The sequence below is a fragment of the Loxodonta africana genome, chromosome 7 (assembly GCF_030014295.1).
Source record: "Loxodonta africana isolate mLoxAfr1 chromosome 7, mLoxAfr1.hap2, whole genome shotgun sequence".
NCBI classification, from domain to species: Eukaryota; Metazoa; Chordata; class Mammalia; order Proboscidea; family Elephantidae; genus Loxodonta; species Loxodonta africana.
The window spans coordinates 6,364,405-6,384,755 of NC_087348.1; the positions used below are offsets into that span (position 1 = coordinate 6,364,405).

Genomic DNA, 20,351 nt, shown 5'->3' on the forward strand with positions numbered 1-20,351 from the left:
TATCCATGCTCAGGTAGCCTGTCACTAACCTTTCCTCAAAGGACTTCAAACAGTTGTTTACCTCGAGGTAGGGCGGGCAGCTGTCAGCTGGATTTTAATAGAAGGCAGACACTGTTCTCGTGTGAATTGTGCAGTTCTAGCGGGAAGACCTGAGCAGGGCATATGAACGATTTTAGATTTGGCACCAGCCGGGTTTGTAGTTTGTGTAGTTTTATTGCTGGTTGCAGTCATATCGTTTTGGTAACAACAGAGTGACCTGATTTTATATCCACGTTGTAACTGCAGGAATTTTAAGTGGAACTTCTTATGGAGTACCGAGCACTTAGCCTGGGTAGAGAGGGGCATGAGTTTTGGAGACGGATCTGGGTCTGATCCCCAGCTCTGCTGATTGCAGCCTGGGAATCAGACTCAGTTTTCTCATTAGCGAATGGGGACAGCAACAGTCGCCGTTCCATAGGGTTCTCCTGGGAGTTAAATGAGCCCATGCAGGAAAAGACAGATCTCTTTGTTCAGCATATGCCAAGGAGTTTGGTAAAAGAAATATTCTATGTCTTCATCATTAAAAGCACAAAAATGACCTGTCCCATACCTGTCTATCCCCTGGATAGTGAAAACAGTTCGTGCTCGGCACCACGGAAGAATGGTCTGGCAATATGCTTCTCTAAAGATTACAGAAAACCCTACAGGGTGGTTCTACTGTGTAACACATAGAATTGCCACGAGTTGGAACCAACTCAGTAGCAGCTAACAACAACAATTACTAACCTAAAAGTTGGTGGCTTGAACCTACCTACTGGCTCTGTGGGAGAAAGACCTGGTGTTCTGCTTCCATAGATTTCAGCCAAGAAAACCCTATGGGGTAGTTCTACTCTGTAACACATAGGGCTGCAGTGAGCTGGAATCAACTCAGACAACAGCGTTTTTTTTTTTTTTTAATCTACCTGTCTACCTGTCTGCCTGTTTCCAGCATTTGTTGACTGCAAGGCAGCATTGCAAGACTTCTGACGACACAGACTTTACTGACGTATTTCTATTCTGTTGTTGTAAAGACAACTGTCTTGAAGTCCACAGTCGACTTGCAGGTTTGTGGCTAGCGTCCCTGTGAGCTGACCAGGGCTTCCCCTTGAGGGACAGGACTTCTCTCTGGACAGCCTTCTTGGTCACAGCGGCCAGTTTTAGGACCTCCAGGCCACTGACCCCCAGGTGAAGGGTTTTTGTTTAAAAGGAATTGATTGTGGGGAAAGAGGCCAAAAGGGACTCGTTTGAAAAGCAGAGCACAGAACAGTTTGTTGGCCCAGGATTGTTTGTGGGGTTCACATTAACTTTACCCAAAGAATTTGGTCTTTGTCCTTGGTTCCTGAGAGAACCTAAAAACTTCGAAATTTCGTTTGTGATCAAGGGTCTTTGAAGAGGCCTCCTGGCCACATCTGAGGGTTTAGGTAGGGGCTGGCCAGGCCAGAAAGTCCACACCCCATGATATCAGTGACCTCAGGGTTGGGGGCGGGCTGATCCAATCAATCAGGATGGCTACCGAGGCCCCAGTACAGGTTCTCGACACGGAGGCTCCAGGGGCTTGCTGGTTGGTGAGGCATCAATGTGTGGGGTGGGGGTGGGGAAGCAGCTTCAGGGACTCGGAAGCTCTGCGTTGGGAACCCTCCCCTTGCGTCTTTGCATTTGTATCCTCTGTGCTGTAATAAAGCTCTAATCCTAAATACCATGCTTTCTGTGAGTTGTTCCCCCAAAGTATTGAACCCACAGGAGTCGTGGGAGCCAGCATGTCAGAAGGAAGGGGGCCCTGGGGACCTCCTAGCCTACAGCTGGTATCCTTGAGGGTTAGTGGGAAAACCTGGAATCTGCAGCCAGTGGGTCCGAAGTGAGGGTGTTGTGGGGACCCCTGAGCTTACAGCTGATGTCCTGAGGGGTAGAGGGAACCACAAATCTGCAGCCAGCAGGTCCGAAGTGAGGGTGTTGTAGGGACCCCTGAACTTACGGCCAATATCCTGAGAATGTAGAGGGAACCCCTGAATTTGCAGTCAGCAGGTCCGAAGTAAGGGTGTCATGGGGACCCCTGAGCTTACAGCTGATGCCCTGAGAGGTAGAGGAAACCTCAAATCTGCAGCCAGCAGGTCAAAATTGATGGTGTCATGGGGACCCCTGAGCTTGCAGCTGATATCCTGAGGGGTGGAGGGAACCCCTGAGTTACAGCCAGCAGGTCAGAAGTGAGGGTATTGTGGGGACCCCCAAGTTTGCAGCTGGCATCTGTCTTGGTCCGACCTGGCAGTCTGGAGGACAGTGCCCTTTCCCTCGTGACCTCTGCCCTCACTCTGGGTGGCTGGGGGAGGAGGTGCCACGTGTGCAGCTGGGGGCAGGAAGGAAGTGGCAGAGATCCGAAAAGTGAGGTTTTGATATATCCTTACAGTTGGTGTCAGAGGCGATGATTTTGATTATTTTTATCCTCATGGGGGGCACTGGGTAAAGTTATTAAAATTAAGGTGATCTTACCAACGTTGAATGAGATGTCTCTTTTTTTTTCCCCAGATGGTTAATTTGACATTCGCTGTTAAAGAACCGTCTTGGGGTGCCCACGATTTGCTTGAGGGACTTAAGCAAGGATTTCTGTTCTTGAGAGGCTCAGAGTTTACTCTGGGAGATTAAAGAACTTATAATAAGGGCGATTTGCCAGCAGACGCAGACACAGGTGGAGTTACCAAATGCAAGTTGTAGATTCTTGGGCTTTGGGAACGTGGGCTCGGGCCGAGCAGGCACCTGGAAGACGAGCTTTAAGCTCCGGTTCCCATTGCTGTGGACTCGCTTCCGATTCATTCCCCACGTATTACAGAGTAGACTGTGCTCCAGAGGGCTTTCCACGGCTGATTTTTCCAGAAGATCGCCAGGCCTTTCTTCCAAGGTGCCTCTGGGTTGGTTCGAATCGCCAGCCTTTCAGTTAGTACTGGAGCACTTAACCGTCTGCGCCACCTAGGGACTCCATGAGCTTTAAGCAAGGTGTGAAGAAAAGTGTGAGGCTTCAGAGCTGTGAGTAGGTGTTGGCAAGCACACATGGTTGTTAAAAATTGTAATAAACAGGTCGTTGTTCTCAACTCGTCTTATTCTGGACCAAGTGGAGATTAGCTTAAGCTGCTTAAAGGCCCTACTGCAAACCTCTGTGAGAGTCTCCTTTAATACCCATGGCCATCCCATAGTGACCCTGTGGGGCAGAGAACTGCTCCATAAGGTTTTTAAGCCTGTCATCTTTGCGGTGGCAGAGCGCCACGTCTTTCTCCTGCAGAGTGGCTGATGGGTTCTAAACGCTGACCTTTTTTTTTTTTTTTGCAGTCGAGCGCTTTAACCACCGCACCACCGGGCTTCTGTCTTCTTTAATAGACCTTGTAATTTCTGAAGTGGCACCAGCGCAGCAACGTGTCACCAGGTCTCCAGCTTAGCCTGGGAAGTGGTGGGCCCCTGGGTGCACTGAGGGGGTCTGTACAAGCTCACCGATGGGCAGGGCTCTCGGTGGGCGCCTCTACCAGGCTCAGCCAGGCCAGCTCGAGTCCATTCAGAGGCTCAAGCAGGGCTGTGCCTCCACACCAGCTTTGGAGACACGATTTTGTTACTTTCCACGAAAGTAAACACAACCACGCCAGGACTACTTGGACAGACAGGGCTTTTTGTCTTCGTGTGCCGAGTACCTTTCTGATGTCTCCCTGGCAGCCGGGGGTGGCTGCCACGAGTAGCCGCCTCTGGTTTACTGCTGAGCTGGTCTCAGGGCTGCACAGCAAGAAATGACCTTCCATGAGGAACAGGCCCCAGGACCATTATTCTGGAGCCCAGCCAAACCTGTTTCCACGGTGGAGAGTATGCTCCCCTGTCCATCTGCTTCCAACTTCTAGCCCCAAGGCATGCATTCATTGCTCAGTGAGGATTCCCAGGAACGACAAGGGACGGAAAGAGAGAGGTTAAGCTCGGGCTTCTTCCACCTGTATTCTCTGTTCTCATTTCTCTTTTTGATTTTTCTCCCCCTTTTTTTCTGATCTTCTTTCCAGTGTTGTGTTCTCCCCTTTGAGGCCCCTGGGTAGTGCAAACCGTTTGCAATTGGCTGCCAACCTAAAGGTTGGCAGTTTGAACCCACCCGTCGGCACCACGGAAGAAAGACCTGGCAATCTGCTTTCATAAAGATTGTTGTTGTGGAGTTGATTTGGACTCATAGCGACCCCATGTGACAGAGTAGAACTGGCCCATAGGGTTTTGTAGGCTGTCATCTTTACAGGAGCAGACCTCCAGGTCTTTCTGCCCTGAAGCCACTAGGTGGGTTTGAACCATTGACCTTTCGGTTAGCAGCCATGCACTTAACCACTGTGCCACCAGGGCTCCTTCCATAAAGATTACAGCCAAGAAAACTCTATGAAGCAGTTCTACTCTGTACACAGGTCGCCTGAAGTCAGAATCGACTCAACAGCAGTGGGATTTTTGGACCTCCCCTCTAGCCATTTGAGAACTGGGAAGCAGGTGTGCCCTTGCCCTGTAGCCGGGATCCTAGGGGGCGGGCTGTGTAAACTGTCCCCTGGGGGCCCACCTCTCTGCACTCTGGCCTGATGGTCTCAGGAGACCTGGGGATGGAAGTAAACCCCAGATGAGAGCAGCTAGAAATAGATAGGCACAGCCTGGGGGTGACAGGGCTGACAGAGTAGTTGAGCAAGTCTCTTCGGAGGTTTGTGTATGGAGGTGTGGGGTGGAGGAGGAAGAGCTGGAAGAAAGGTGAATCCAGGAGCTGCAGTTACAATCCAGGGGAAGTGAAATGCACTGGGATTTGGTGGGGGCCATGGAAAGGGAAGTAGGAGGCCCAGCAGGCTTTGTCGGCTGGATTTGCATGGGGTGGGAGGAAAGAGGGCTCTGGTTACATCAATGCTGGGGCCAGGGGTGGGGGGCAGTGGTACCCTGGGGAGGGAGGGTGCAGGTGTGTGGGAAAGACAAGGAGATTAATTTCTATTTGAGGTCTTTGGAATGAGGGCCTACAGGTTGTAGTTAAGCCAAGGGCGTGGCTCATGGGTGGGAGCCAGCGGGGCGAGGTCAGGCTGGAAGAGGAGCAGGTGGCCCCCCTCAGGGGCCGGTGGAGGGGTGGTGGCAGCAACAGAGAGAGCTGGGTTAGCCTGGCGACCTCATCCAGGAGGAAGAAGTAACCGAAAGTGGGCCGGAATAGGTCCCTTAAGGGTTCGGCAATTGTATAAGTAAGCTGAGGCCAGCAGAGCCTCCGCGGCCCAGGTGGTCTGGGCAGGGGCACCCGCCCCTCTGAACTCACGGTCTGTGTGCCCCTGGCTGACCCCCTGCAGCCCTGGAGATGGATGGGATGGAGAGGGGCTTGGGTGTGGGTGGCCAGGATCCAGACGTGAGCCTGCCTGCCAGCCAGAGTGCAGCCAGCCGCCCCCGGCTCTTCCTGACAGGGCTGTGCTGCTGGGGGGGTTTCCAGCCACCAACAAAGAGATGTGACAACAGTGTCCAGCTGGCTGGGGCGGTGTCCCTGGGAAGCCAGGACTGAGCCAGGAAGGGAGAATTGGAGACAATGCAGGCAGGAGTGGCCATGTGCCTCACTCGGGGTGCCTGCCCCCATCTGTGGGACAGGAGAGCCTGGGGAGGCCTTTCTGCCCCGCCATGCTGTGGTGCAGAAGTGGCACTTCTTTTTTTTTTTTTTTTAATTTTGTAGTTAAAGTATACAGAACAAAACATTCGCCATTTCAACATGTTTTACGTGTCTAGACAAGGAGCCCTGGTGGCACCGTGGTTAAGCGCTCAGCTGTTGGCTGTTCAGTCCCGCCGGTGGCTTCCCAGGAGAAAGATGTCTCCATCTGCTTCCTTAAAAACGAGAGCCTTGGAAACCCTATGGGCAGTTCGTCACACGGGGTTGCTATGAGTCAAAATCAACATAACGGCACCCAACAACAAGCTCAGTGACATTCATTATGTTCCCTGTGCTGCCAGTAAGGAGCCCTGGTGGCGCAGTGGTTAAGCACTCAGTTGCTAACCAAAAGGTCGGCACTTGGAACCCACCCGCTGCTCTGTGGGAGAGAGATGTGGCTGTCTGCTTCTGTGAAGATGGCAGCCTCGGAAACCCTATGGGGCAGTTCTACTCTGTCCCGTAGGGCCGCTGTGAGTCAGAATCGACTCGATGGCACCCAAGAGCAAGTTCAGTGACTTTAGTTATATTCGCTGTGCTGGAAGTGGCATATTCTTGGCACACGGAAGGGGAGGGACCATAAGGTGGGCAGAGTGGCACAGTTGTCACTGTGTCAGGACTTCCCTAGCCAGCGTGGATGTGGTGGCCACCAGCCACTGGCCCAGCCCCTTGGAAGGAAGCAATGAAAGGAGGTGTCACCAAGCTTGAGCACCTGCTCCATGCAAGGCAGAAGGTGAGACCGGCCCCGAGGTTCCATGCCAGCTTGCTCAGGCCCCTCTGGGAAATTGGCCTTGGGAAACCTGGGGACACAGCCAGGGCCCTGGGAAGCAGAGCCAGGAGGCTGGGTTCCACGAGGGCGTAGTAGGCATGCTGACCACATTGCCAAGGAACTGGATCAGGGAGAGGGGAGACTAGGAGGAGGGACACTTCCTGGGGGGGAGGGCTCAGCCTGGACTCCCACCCTTGATAAAAAATACTGCTCTAACCCTTACGGGTCACTCTCCATCTCCTTGTCTACGATACTGAAAACAAAACTCTCAGACGGTCACAAACAGCCAAATGGCGGAGTCTCTTGGCAGTGGGGTGCCGAAGTGAAAGGGTGAGAGTGCGTGGATCAGCATGGGTGTGCATCCAGAGTATAGCGTGGACAGAAAGCAAGTTGCAGAAAGACGTATATGGTATGATAGCGTCTGCATAAACGTAACACACACAATAGCATATACTTTTTAGAGACTCAAACACAGATGAGAAAGATAAGTTCGAAATTCAGGGTAGTCTTTACCTCTGGGAATGGGAGAGAAGAGAAAGGGCTATGGAGACCGCCTCAGTTTCCAAGTGCTGCTATGACAGAAATACCACAAGTGAGTGGCTTTAACAAACAGAAATTTATGCTCTCATGGTTTAGCCAAAAACTAAACCTGTTGCCATTGAGTTGACTCCGACTCATAGCAAGCCCACAGGACAGAGTAGAACTGCACCATGGAGTTGTCAAGGACCAGCTGGTGGATTTGAACTGCTGACCTCTTGGTTAGCAGCCAGGTCCTTAACCACTGTGCCACCATAGCTCCCCTCAGAGTTTAGGAGCCTAGAAGTCTGAATTCAGGGTGCCAGCTCTAGGGGAAGGCCTTCTCTCTCTGTCAGCTCTGGGGGAAGGTCCTTGTCTCCTTTCAGCATCTGAGGGCCTGACATTCCCTGGAGATCTCCATGTGTCTTGGCGTCACTCTTCCCCTGGGTCTAGGAGGTTCTTGGTGCAGAGATCCTGGATCCGAAGGATGTGCTCTGCTCCTGGCTCTTCTTTCTTGGTGGTAGTAGGTCCCTCCCTTTCTGCTGGCTTCTCTCTCCTTTTATCTCTTGTAAGGTAAAAGGTAATGCAGGCCACACCCCAGGGAAATTCCCCTTACATGGATCAGGGCTATGATCTGAGTAAGGGTGTTGCACCCCGCCCTAATCTTCACTGATACTGTTAGGTGACACTGCCCGGTCCTGTGCCATCCTCGCAAGAGTTGCTGTGTTTGAGCCCACTGTTGCAGCCACTGTGTCAGTCCATCTCATTGTGGGTCTTCCTCTTTTTCACTGACCCTCTACTTTACTGAGTATGAATCCTCATCATCGTAATGGACAGCTCACTCCCAAATGGGACCATAACCACAGGTAGAGAAGCTAGGATTTTCAGCACATCTCAAAATGTAGGATAATCAAATCACAAAGTGGAGGACAACCACACAACACTGAGAATCATGGCCTAGCCAAGTTGACACTTATTTTGGGGGGACACAATTCAATCCATGGCAGAGGCTGTAGCTGATGTTTCATTTCTTTAAAAGGGGGGGGGGCGCGTTCTGAAGTCACTGTGGCAAAATGTCCCTATCTGTTCATTTCAAGAGGGCGCTCTCTGCTTTTCTGTATGTGTGTGCGGTATCTCCTGATTTCAAACAGAAAACAATCGTGTTTACGGCACTAATGCTGCTGTAACAGAAATGCTACAAGTGTATGGGTCTAACAAACAAATTCATTTTCTCACAGTTCAAGTGATTAGAAGTGCAAATTCAGGGTGCCAGCTCTAGGGGAAGGGTCTCTCTGTCTGTTGGTTCTGGGGGAAGGTCCTTGCCTCCTTCGGCCTCTGTAGCCTTGGTGTTCCTAAGTTCCTTGGCCACCTTTACCTGGCGTCTTTCCGGGGCCCCACCCTTTGTGTTGCTCTTTTGATAACTCAGAAGTGATTAGGACACACCCTACACTGATAAATGGCCTCATTAGCATAACACACCTTACACTGATAAAAAATCATTAAATCCCTGGGTCCCAAAAGGGATTGCACAGGTATGCTCTTGTTAGGTGCCAATGAGTGGATTCCCACTCATAGTGACCCCATGTGTGTACAACTGCCGCAGAGGGTTTTCTTGGCTGTAATCTTTACGGATGCAGATGACCAGGTCTTTCTCCTGCGGAGCTGCTGGTGGGTTCAAACTGCCGACCTTCCGCTTAGCAGCCGAGTGCATAACCACTGTACCACTAGGGCTCCTTGAACTTTGAAACAACAAAAACAGAAAAACACCAAACCCGTTGCTGTCAAGCCAATTCCAGCTCATGGTGACCCTATAGGACAGACTAGAACCGCCTCATAGGGTTTCCAAGGAGCATCTGGTGGATCCGAACTGCTGACCTTTTGGTTAGCAGCTGTAGCTCTTAGCCACTGCGCCACCAGGGCTTTGAAAAGTGCTCTCTAAATGTGAGAGATTTAGCCCCAGCTTCAGCGGATGCATTTTATTTGATTTTAACACATTTTAAGAAACTATTATAGAAGTTTTCAAACATACACAAAAGAAGAGAGACTGGCATTAGGGACCCCACCTGGCCCTCAGCCAGCTTTACGGATTCGTGCCCATTACCGTTCTGTGCCTTTATCTAGTATCCCGCCCCAAATAATTTGGAAGCAAGTCCCAGACATGATAAAATGCTTGTTTTATCATATGTGTTTCAGTTTATATTGCTAAAAGATAGGGACTTTCTAGAAAATAACCGTAATACCATATCACATCTTGAAAAACAAACGAACAAACTTGTTGCTCTGGAGTCGATTTCAACTCATGGCGACCCCACGTGTGTAGAACTGCCCCATAGGGTTTTCTAGGCTGTAATCTTTTTCAGGAGCAGATCACCAGGCTGAGCTACTGGTGGGTTCGTTCGAATCACCAACCACTTAACCACTGCGCCACTAGGGCCCCTCATTTGAAAATTGTTGTTGTTGTTGTTATTAGGTGCCATCAAGTCAGTTCTGATTATAGCGACCCCGTGTACAACAGAACGAAACACTGCCCAGTCCTGTGCCATCCTCACAATTGTTATGCCTCAGCCCATTGTTGCAGCCACTGGGTCAATCCACCTGGTTGAAGGCCTTGCCCTTTTTCACTGGCCCTCCATGTTACCAAGCATGATGTCCTTCTCCAGGGGCTGATCCCCCTTGACAACATGTCCAAAGTACGTGAGACAAAGTCTCGCCATCCTCACTTCTAAGGAGCATTCTGGTTGTACTTCGTCCAAGGCGGGTTTGTTTGTTCTTTTGGCAGTCCATGGTGTATTCAATATTCTTCACGAGTACCATAATTACTTAGCAGTAATTCCTTAATGTCATCAGCAAACACCTAGTGAATGGGGTGAAGGGAGGAAAAATTCGTCCACACAGCCCACTGCCTACCCCCCCATTACATCATTGAGAAAGTTTAGGGACACGTGGTGTCAAACCAGTTCAGGGAGGTGGAGATCGTGCACCTCTGGTGCCAAACATGAGCTGGATAATAAATCCCCCCCTCATTGGCTTTAGGTGTGGGGGTAATAACCAGCCCCCACCCACCCACTCATTGACTCTTAGGAACCAGGACCAAAGGCCACATTGTTTACTGCCAGGAATTTCCACACCTCCCAGTACATAAAAATAGATAGCACTCAAGGTAATGAGGCAGTGTTTTGATAAAATCTTTATTGAGCTCTACACACTACGCATACAGTCTGCCCATTTCGAGCGTACGATTTAATGGTTTTCAATGTATTCACAGAGCTGTACCGCCATCACCTCTGTCAATTTTTGAACATTTTCATCACTCCCTAAAGCAACCCTGCACCCTTTATCCATCCCTCCCAATACCTCTGCCCCAACTAATCGACTTTCTGTCTCTCTAGATTTGCCTCTTCTGGATGTTTCATGTACGTGGAATCACGTCCTGTGTCATCTTTTGTATCTGGCTTCTTTCATCAAGGTTCATCCGTGTAGGAGCGTGTATCAGGACTCCATTCCTTTCTACGGCCGCGTAATATTTTCCCGCATGGATAGACCTCATTTTATTTATCCATTCGTGTGTTGACGGACATTTGGGTTGTTTCCTCTTTCGAGCAATTAAGAACAACGCTGTTGTGAACATTCGCGTACCTATTTTTGTGCGGATGTTATGTTTTCACTTCTCTTGCATCTGTACCTACGAATGGAATTGCTGGGTCATGTGGTAATCCTATGTCTAACCTTTTGAGGAGAAGCCCTGGTGGCGTAGTGGTTAAGAGCTACGGTTGCTAACCGAAAGGTCGGCAGTTCGAATCCACCAGGTGGTCCTTGGAAACCCTATGGGGCAGTTCTCCTCTGTCCTATAGGGTTGCTATGAGTCAGGGTAGACTCGACAGCAATGGGTTTGGTTTTTGGTTTAATCTTTTGGGGAGCTGCCAAACCGTTTTCCACAGCAGCTGCACCGTTTTACATTCCCCCCAGCAATGGATGAGGGTTCCAGTCTCTCCAGATCCTTGTCATACCTTGTTCTTATCTTTCTGATTCCAGCCACGCTAGTGGATGTGACGGGGTATCTCATCGGAGTTCTGGTCTGCATTTCCTGGATGGCCACATGAGGCAAGCAGTAGCCAGGTTTTCAGGCATCAGGATCAAGGGTGGGATTTACTCCCAATAGATTTGCATAGGGCTTCTCTAGCCCATGTTGTCGGGCTCACCAATTCCTGCTCAGGGCTCGAAGAGAGGGGAGAGGGGAGGTTGCTCCAGGCAGCGCGTCTTGGCTGCTGCAAAACTGGAAAAACAACGTGTCCATTTTAGGGGCATTTAGGATTCAAGGTTGCTTTGAGTCCATCAAAATAAGCAAATCCCAAGTTAAATTAAGATAGTTCTGGCCAGAGTGTGTTCGTCCTGGAAAGGAAGTCGTACCTCTTGCCAGCCTATCTCATTCTCCTGAGAAGAGGTTGGATTCCTCGGCAGCATCGGATACGTACCTTCTGATAGAATCGGCTACAAACACTGTATTAATCTGCTGGCATTAGCAGTCCCTTTGTGTTCTGTATAAAGCCCGGGAAAGATCTGGTAATTATTTAAACAGTAACCTGTCCCGTAGTTTTATTTGCCGTGATGTGGTGCGCACTGTGCGGAGTTAACTCGGTAACACCTGCCTCGGCCACTTGGTCAATGTGGATGCAGAAGGCTTTGGGAGGGATGGTGAGGAGGTAACCTGGAGACTCTGGGGAGATCTTCAAACCACTTGGGTATCTTTCCGAGAAATGGATTCGAGGCTGTTTGCTTCAATGCCCTCTCCAACATTATAAACCCAACTGTGGGACGCATTTGTCTACAACTGTGACTGCTTTCTAAAATGGAGTCCGTTTCTTCAACATTGACCAGGCAACGGATGTTTACCCAGTGCCACTAAATAATTTGTAAATGCTGTGGAGTGTTTTACAGATTGCTCTAGGCCACAGTTATATAGCTCAGAAAAAACGCCTGGTGGTCTGCTTCTGAAAAATCTGCTATCGAAAACCCTGTGGAGCCCAGTTCTACTCGGACACATGTGGGGTGACTGCGAGTTGGAGTTGACTCCATGGTTAAGGCTACGTGGGATGGGATGCAGTTGTGCCGACTTCCTCTTTTCGTCACCCACCCCAGCCTTTCCTCAAGACACGTCACCCACCCCAGCCTGTCCTCAAGACGCGTCACCCACCCCAGCCTGTCCTCAAGACGCGTCACCCACCCCAGCCTGTCCTCAAGACGCGTCACTCACCCCAGCCTGTCCTCAAGACGCGTCACTCACCCCAGCCTCTCCTCAGATGTATCACCCACCCCAGCCTCTCCTCAGACGCGTCACCCACCCCAGCCTCTCCTCAGACGCGTCACCCACCCCAGCCTCTCAGACGCGTCACCCACCCCAGCCTCTCCTCAGACGTGTCACCCACCCCAGCCTCTCCTCAGACGCGTCACCCACCCCAGCCTCTCCTCAGACGCGTCACCCACCCCAGCCTCTTCTCAGCACTAGGTTCCTCTGGTGACATTTCAAAAGTAGGAGGTTATCCATATGTGAATTCTCGGCCACCACGGGCATCTTCAAGCTCGAAGTCCAAGCGTCCGTTTCCTCAGCAAGCCCACCCAGGTGCCTCTGAAACATGTTTCCACCGGTCAGCCTCCCCTCCCCAGCGTCCCCACTCCGGGCCAGGCCCCGTCCGCACTCTGCTGGCACGTGGCCCAGCTTCTTCCCGGTCTGCTTCCTTGCCCCATACTCAGTGCAGAGTAGGCTTCTTTTTTTTGTGTGTGTATATTTGTGTGTGTGTGTCTGTGTGGTAAATATATGAAGGAACCCGGGTGGCACAGTGGTTAAGCACTCAGCCACTAACTGAAAGGTCAGCAGATCAACCCCACCCAGAGGCTTTGTGGAAGAAAGACCTGGTGACCTGCTCCTGTAAAGATCACGGCCAAGGAAACCCTATGGAGCAGTTCTGCTCTGTCACATGGGGTCACTATGAGTCGAAAATCAACTCAATGGCACCACACAACAACAACAACAACAACATCCATTTAGTACTTTGCGTCAAAACAGTGTAGACAGAGATAGCAATATAGCACAACCCTCAGAGGGGAGAGGAGCCAGCTCTGGGGGGAGAGGACGACTGCGTGTGGAAGAGGGTGAGGTGACTATGGTGGGTGGGGTGTTGGAAGGACTGTGAGGGCAGACTGTGAGGGGAGACAGAATAGATCGTAGGTCTCCAAAGCGGTTGAAACGAAGTGTGTTTTCTTTTGCTGGCAGGGAAGCGAGCCCGGGAAGGGCTGTGCCCAGAGGTGAGGTAAAATACCCTGGTAACTGTTCAGTCCTTTGAATGTTGGAGGCAGTTTTGTTTCAATCAGAGACTCTGAGGAGGAACACCCAGACCCGACCTCAGAACACCCGCTCTTGAGGACTCGGCCTGTCTTATTTTAATGAAGTCCCTCATGGTGGTATCTGTAGCTTAAAATAGCTCCTCAGAACAGCAGCCACAGGCTCGGCAGGTGAAGGCGTTGGGTGTTAGGCCCAGCGTTCCTACCTGAAGGTCAGGGGTCAGGGCCACTGTGGACTTGTGTGAGGACCTGTGGGGTTTCTTCTAGGCCAGCCTCGGGGCTGGTGAGCTAGAGGAGGTAGATAGGCCTTTGCAGACTAAATTGCTGAACAGCCACTGGCTTCCATAGCAAGCTGGGTACGGACTGAGCTCTTGGCCTGGAGGTACAGTTCCCTGGAATGGCTAGGGCCTGGGCTGGGGGAATCCCATTGCCTGTGGTCTAGGAGGTGGGGGATCCCTGCTCCTGGGGTCTGGAGGCCACAGTGGGGGTGAGGGATCCACAGGCTTGGGCCTGAAGGCCGGACGAGGGGCTTAGGGTCCCCAGCCTCTGTTGATCATCCAGGGTCTCTAGGCAAAAGGCAGCAATTGTTGATACAGTGCCGATCAGGGGATAAACCACAAAACGAAAACAAAGCCTTTGCCGTCAAGTCAATTCTGACTCATAACAACCCTCTAGGACAGAGTAGAACTGCCCCATAGGGTTTCCAAGGCTGTGAGAAAGATGTGGCAGTCTGCTTCCATAAAGATTTACAGCCTTGGAAACCCTGTGGGGCAATTCTACTGAGTCCTGTGGGGTTGCTATGAGTCAGGATTGATGCATGGGCAATGGGTTTGCTTTGGTTAATCTTTATGGAAGCTGACTGTTACCTCTTCCTTCCGTGGAGCAGCTGGTGGCTTGGCATCGCTGACCTTTCGATTAGCACCCGAGTGCTTAACACTGCGCCACCGGGGCTCCTTGGATGGGGGACTAGGGTGTAAGGTATGGTGGCTCTGAATTGGATGTGTTCATGAAAAATATTACGTCTGTTAAATGGAGAGGAAACACTTAGCCAACTAAATTTCCGTGTAGGGGATTTTCTACAGTCTTCTTCCTTTCCTCTCCAGGTGACCATTCACGATGGCAGAAGCTCACCAAGCCGTGGCCTTTCAGTTCACCGTCACCCCAGACGGGATCGACCTCCAGCTGAGCCATGAGGCCCTTAAACAAATCTATCTCTCTGGACTTCATTCCTGGAAAAAGAAGTTCATCAGATTCAAGGTTTGCAGTTCTTCATTTAAGTTTGTGTGATATTCGTAGTCCCTGGGTGGTGCCATTGGTTAATGTGCTCGGCTGCTAACTGAAAGGTTAGAGGTTTGAGTCTACCCATAGGTGCCTCGGAAGAACGGCCTGGCGATCTACTTCCAAAAGATCGGCCATTGAAAACCCCAGAGAGCACAGTTCTACTCATACACACGGGGTCGTCATGAGTTAGAGCTGATTCGCCGGCAGCTTTTTTCTTTCTTTTAATAACATTCACTTTAATATCTAAGCAATAGTTTTCTAGGTGCTGTCGAAATATAAGCATTTCAGAGTTATAACTAGCACATAGTTTATATCTCTGTGGTACCTAGTTTTTGAACCACTTCCGCATATATTGGCTTGCTGAATTCTTGAAGGAGTCCTGTAAGGTCAGCAGGGCAGATCGGTGAGGAAACTGAGGCTCGGAGAGGGTGAGTGGGAAGTCTAGAATCCACATCTCCTGCTCTGAGTCAGGGATCTGTTATACCTAGTGGAAAAAAGGATTTTTTTCCAACTTTGTAAACATAAATGATTTTATTTAATAAATATCTCGCCAATAAAATAATTCCAGCATCAAAAAAATGTCCATGAAAATTCACATACAGTTAACTTCACCTGTTTTCTGTTCGGCTTGCCCGAAAAAGTGGGAAATTCACCCTTTTAAGTACAAGAGTCGTTTACATTTTATTCTTTTGTTTTTAATTCACTTTTTAAAATCACAGAAGCAGTGAATGCGTGTTTAGAAAATTTAGAGGAGATGAAAGAACAGCAAGACAGAAGTGAGTGTGTTGGCCACCCCCAGGGCAGCTGCTGTTCAGAGTCTGGGGTTTCCATCTTCCTTCTCAGAGGGTAGCACAGAGAGGGTTTGGGGGAGCTGGAGGAGCGGGCCACGTGACATGGGTGAGAAGGTGGGCGAGCCCCAGCCTGGCAGGAGTGTCCTGGGCTCAGCAGTGGGTCCTTGGCCCCATGTAAATGACGGAGTCACACCCCGTCCCCTCAGCCCTTGGCGTTATCCTCCAGCAGTGGAGGAGGGCACCACCTACTGGGGAAAAACCAGGGAGGCAAAGCTAAGCTCCATCAGCTTGAGGATTTGGCTGAGGACTGGCCCTTTTACCTTCAAATCTAAGAAAATGGAAGTGCGGGTGCAGAGGCCTCTCCATCATATTCAACCCAGTGAAAATATTGTTCTGATTTTAAAGACCTTAAAGTACAGTTAGGAGTCTCTGGGTAGCTCAGACAGTCAAGTGCTCAACTGCTGACCTAAAGGTTGGAGGTTCAAACCCAGCCGGTGGCAGCACTGTGAAAGAAAGACCTGGCGATCTGCTTCCATAAAGATCACAGCCAAGAAAACCCTGTGGAAGCACCATGAGTTGGAATTGACTTGATGGCAGCCGGTATGGTTTTTTGGTTTCCTTTAACACCTAGGAGGCCTTGGGTAACAAAAACGGGGAAGTGCTCAACTGTGAACCAGAAGGTTGGCAGTTTGAGTTCATCAAGAGGCACCTTGGAAGAAAGGCCTGGTGATCTATTTCTGAAAAGTCACAACCATTGAAAAGCCTGTGGAGTGTAGTTCTACTCTGACACACTTGGGGTCGCCAGGAGTCAGAGTCAACTCAACAGCAGCTCTTCTGGTTTTTATAGTATAGCTGAGCAGGCCAGATGTGAAAGTACGTGAGCACGCATAGCAGGTGGTTTACTAGGCGAGACCCGGGACGCGCAGAGGGGAGGGATCAGTGAGGGCCGCCGGAGCTGCTTCCGACACCAGGGCCTTGGTGTGCTTCAGAAAGGACTGGGAGCATCACGAGAACAGGGGACTGTTTAACTGCAAAACTCCCCTCTCTCTCCTGCTTCCCACCCTTCATTTATTTATTTTTATTTAATTCTAATTCATTTATTTTTTAACCGTTTTTTGTATGAATTAATTAAAAAAATTTTTTTGTTGTTGATACCACATGTTTTCATTAATGGATGCTGAATCAAGGAGCATTTCTGAAATTTTGTTATGAAATATGGATTTTGATACATATTATATAGGCACACATGTCCCTCTGGACTCGGGGGGTAGGATTATGTGGGACACATGTCCCTCTGGACTCTGGTGATAGGATTATGTGGGACACAGTTGTCCCTCTGGACTTGGGGGGTAGGGTTATGTGGGACACACATGTCCCTCTGGACTCTAGGGATAGGATTATGTGGGACACAGTTGTCCCTCTGGACTCTGGGGGTAGGGTTATGTGGGACACACATTTCCCTCTGGACTCCAGTAGGATTATGTGGGACACAGTTGTCCCTCCGAACACTGGGGGTAGGATTATGTGGGACAGATATATCCCTGTGGGCTCTGTATCACCTTCTGCATCCCTGGACCCGTGCGTATAATGTATGGTGCCTAAAAGTGTGATATTCACGGGAACTCTCAAGAAACTCAACTTCTGAATAATGCAGAGGAACAGAAAATATACTTACAAGGCTTAGCTCACTGAACAAAAGCAAAAGAGACAAAAGTTTGGCACAGTTGCGCCTTCAGGATACAACACCTCACACCATACACTGTAGAAACAGTAATTTGTGACACACGCCTGTTTCTTCCATGTCAAACCGTTATACAGGTCCCCACCTGCCGGCAGCACCTACTGGCAGTGGTATGGTAGCTTACCAATAAACCTGAGAGGTGGAAGTTGTAGGTGGGCCCTGTATGTCCCGCTGCTCATGAGAGGGTTGAAAAAATTTTTTACTTCAGAGAATGTGAAAAGACCCCCTTTGTGTAAAGTCTCTTTCTCCTACATCTTCCAATAATTGGAGATCCAATAGGGCTAAATTTAGGGATGTGAGTATCTTCTAAGGGAATTCAGATAAAAGGGGCCTTGATAGTTTTTAAAATCCATTGTCTTGTTCTCATCAGTATCTTATCATGATGGCTTTGGTAAGCAAGAATTTTTTTTTTTTTTTCGAATTGGAAATTTTCAAACATACACAAATGTGAAGAGAATAGATTAGCAACTCTCTCTGTTAACCTCCCAGCGTTGATCTTCAACACTTCACCAATCATCTTGTTTCATGGATCCCTTCTTCTCACCTTTCTTTTGCGGGGAGTGGGGGGGGGGGGCTGGAGCATTTAAAGGGGACTGTTTGGGAAACCCTGGTGGCGTAGTGGTTAAGTGCTATGGCTGCTAACCAAAGGGTTGTCAGTTCGATACCACCAGGTGCTCCTTGGAAACTCTGTGGGGCAGTTCTAGTTTGTCCTATAGGGTCGCTATGAGTCGGAATCGACTGAAGGGCACTGGGACTGGTGTTGGGGTTTTGGAGCCCTGGTGGCACAGCGGTTAGGAGCTTGGCTGCTAACCAAAAGGTCAGCAGTTCAAATCCACCAGCCACACCTTGGAAACCCTATGGGGCAGTTCTACTCTGTCCTGTAGGGTCACTATGAGTCAGAATCGATTCAACAGCAACAGGTTTGGGGTTTTTTTGGAGTGTTTTACAGCAAATTATTGACATTGTAGGAGTTTCTCCTTTAAATACTTTGAGGTCAAGCAGGCATCTTGACCAAGGAGAAGTGAGGGGATGACTTTGAAGCTGGAGTCACAGGCACCCTAGACCAGAGCAGACTAGGGGAAGACTAGATGGCTTGGTGGCCCATCCTCAGCCGGTGGGTGTTGGGAGTCAGTCTGGGTAGAGCCCAGGAACTTGTATGCTAAACTAGTGCCGCAGGTGATTCTCAAGTCCTGGGATCAGCCTTTGAGAGACTTTCGGGAGGTGTTTGGGAGGTGTTTGGGAGGAAAGGAAGAAGTTGGGAGAAAGTTGGAACAGTGGAGGTAACATTTCCAGCTAGTGGCAGTGTGTTGCAAACCATGTGCCTCAAACCATCTTCCCCCCATTGCCTGGCACCTCACCAAGATTCTCAAGCTCTGGAGTTAGCTGGGAGGTCCCCGTGACTGGGGGCATCTGATTTAACGTGTATGTCTATGCAAAGGGCGTTGCTTATGGCTTGTGCTTGTTTTCAGAATGGAATCATCACGGGCGTTTACCCAGCCAGTCCCTCAAGCTGGCTTATCGTGGTGGTAGGCGTAATGTCAACCATGTACGCCAAGATCGACCCCTCACTGGGAATCATCGCAAAAATCAACCGGACCCTCGACACGACGTAAGTCATCCTGTGGCATCACAGATGATCCTAGAAGTGATCGAGGCTTCGTTGCCAGTGTCTGTCTGTCTTCTCAAATGTCGTGCCTGTGGACACCTGCTGTTCCAGACTCACTGGAAGCTTTTGCTGGCTGTCCCCATGTAGGCTTGCTTCCTGTTTTCTGGACTGCTGTTAAGGTCCCCCAGGAGTTGTGCTCCCTCTCTCTGAAACCCCAGGAGCATCTAGCCTGGCCAGCGGGGTTGCCAAAGAAATTTCTGCCCAGGGAGTTAGTTCCCAGCATGGTTGTTTCTGAGTCCATTCTAGAGTTCCAGCTGTGCCCCTGTGAACAGATTGCTGTGGGGCGCTCTGGGGTGAACCCAGACCCTTAGATCCCTCTCAGTGGTTTAGAGACCCCCCCCCTCCAAGGGAATCCCTGTCATTCTCTCCTCTTGAAATTTTAGACTTTTCTAGGAGTTTGAAAGCAAGCTCTCTTTTTGCCAGGAGATTTGGCCCAGAGGTGCTCTTGTTATTGAATTTTACTCCCTTAGACTCTAAACTCAGGGCAGGAATCCAGGTTTAAGCTGTGCATGTTGTTGGCTGCCACTGAGTCGATTCCAACTGCTGGCGACCTCGTGTGTACAGAGTAGAACTGCTCCATAGGACTTTCAAGGCTGTGACCTTTCAGAAGGAGATCGGTGGGCCTGTCTTCCAGGGAGCCTCAGGGTAGGTTCTAATTGCCGACTTTCAGCTAGTAGTCAAGCACCTAACCATTTGTGATACCCAGGGGCTCCCTGGAAGTGCATCTAGGTAGATATTTTTCTCTAAGAAGCTCCTGGTCCATGGGTCTCATGCAGGTGTGCTGGATTGTTCTAAAGGGTATGCTAGGCCATGAGACCAGAACTGGATGGTGCCTGGCTATCATTACTGAACATTTTGAGAAAAGATTCCATAGAAAAATCTTGATCAAAAGGGGGACAATGTAAAACAGAATTTCTAATTCTCATGGACTCCAGACTTTCTGGAGCTCTGGAGGCTGGATGAACCCCTGAAACTATTGCCCTGAGATATTCTTTAAAGCTTAAATCAAAATATTCCCTGATATCTTAAAACCAAACAATAATTTAGCTAAAGGTCTGTCTTGAGCATTGTGCTTTTTTAACAACTATTTATGTGAGATCAAATTGACAACAGCAACTTGAAAGATTAGATAGGAACTTTAGGGGGCAGTGAGTTTATGTTAATGAAGGAGGAACAACTTAGAAGAGGAGGGTGAAAAAAATAATAAAAAAAAATAAAGGGCACGCTGAGTGTTTGTTCAGTCAACATTGGCTGAACACCTCCAATGTCCTTTATTCCATGAGCTCTCAGATGTCCCTGACTCTGATCCAGGATCTCCTGTAGGTCAGTGCTCAGGCCCAGTGACCTCGCATAGGCGTGTCAGATGACCTCACGTAGACATAAGAGGTTACCTTGCGTAGGCATCTCTATTGTATCCGTCAGGAGGTGTTCAGGGAGATTCATTTCTTGCCCAAGATCGCGGAAAGAAGAAATGGGAATCTATTCAATGCCAAAATTATTGCTTTCTTCAGTACAGTCATCCCTCAGTATCTGGTGGTTCCAGAACCGCCCACAGGTACCAAAATCCATGGATGCTCAAGTCCTTT

General features: G+C 49.7%; 1 protein-coding gene across 1 annotated transcript in view; it reads left to right on the forward strand.

Annotated features, from left to right (window-relative positions):
* Positions 1 to 20,351, forward strand: part of CPT1A (carnitine palmitoyltransferase 1A) — an 86,825-nt gene that overhangs the window by 19,094 nt on the left and 47,380 nt on the right. The window contains exons 2-3 of the mRNA XM_064287629.1: positions 14,390 to 14,543; positions 18,569 to 18,708. Of these exons, the coding sequence (XP_064143699.1) occupies positions 14,403 to 14,543; positions 18,569 to 18,708 (281 nt within the window). The 5' untranslated portion in view covers positions 14,390 to 14,402. The remainder of the gene's footprint in view (positions 1 to 14,389; positions 14,544 to 18,568; positions 18,709 to 20,351) is intronic.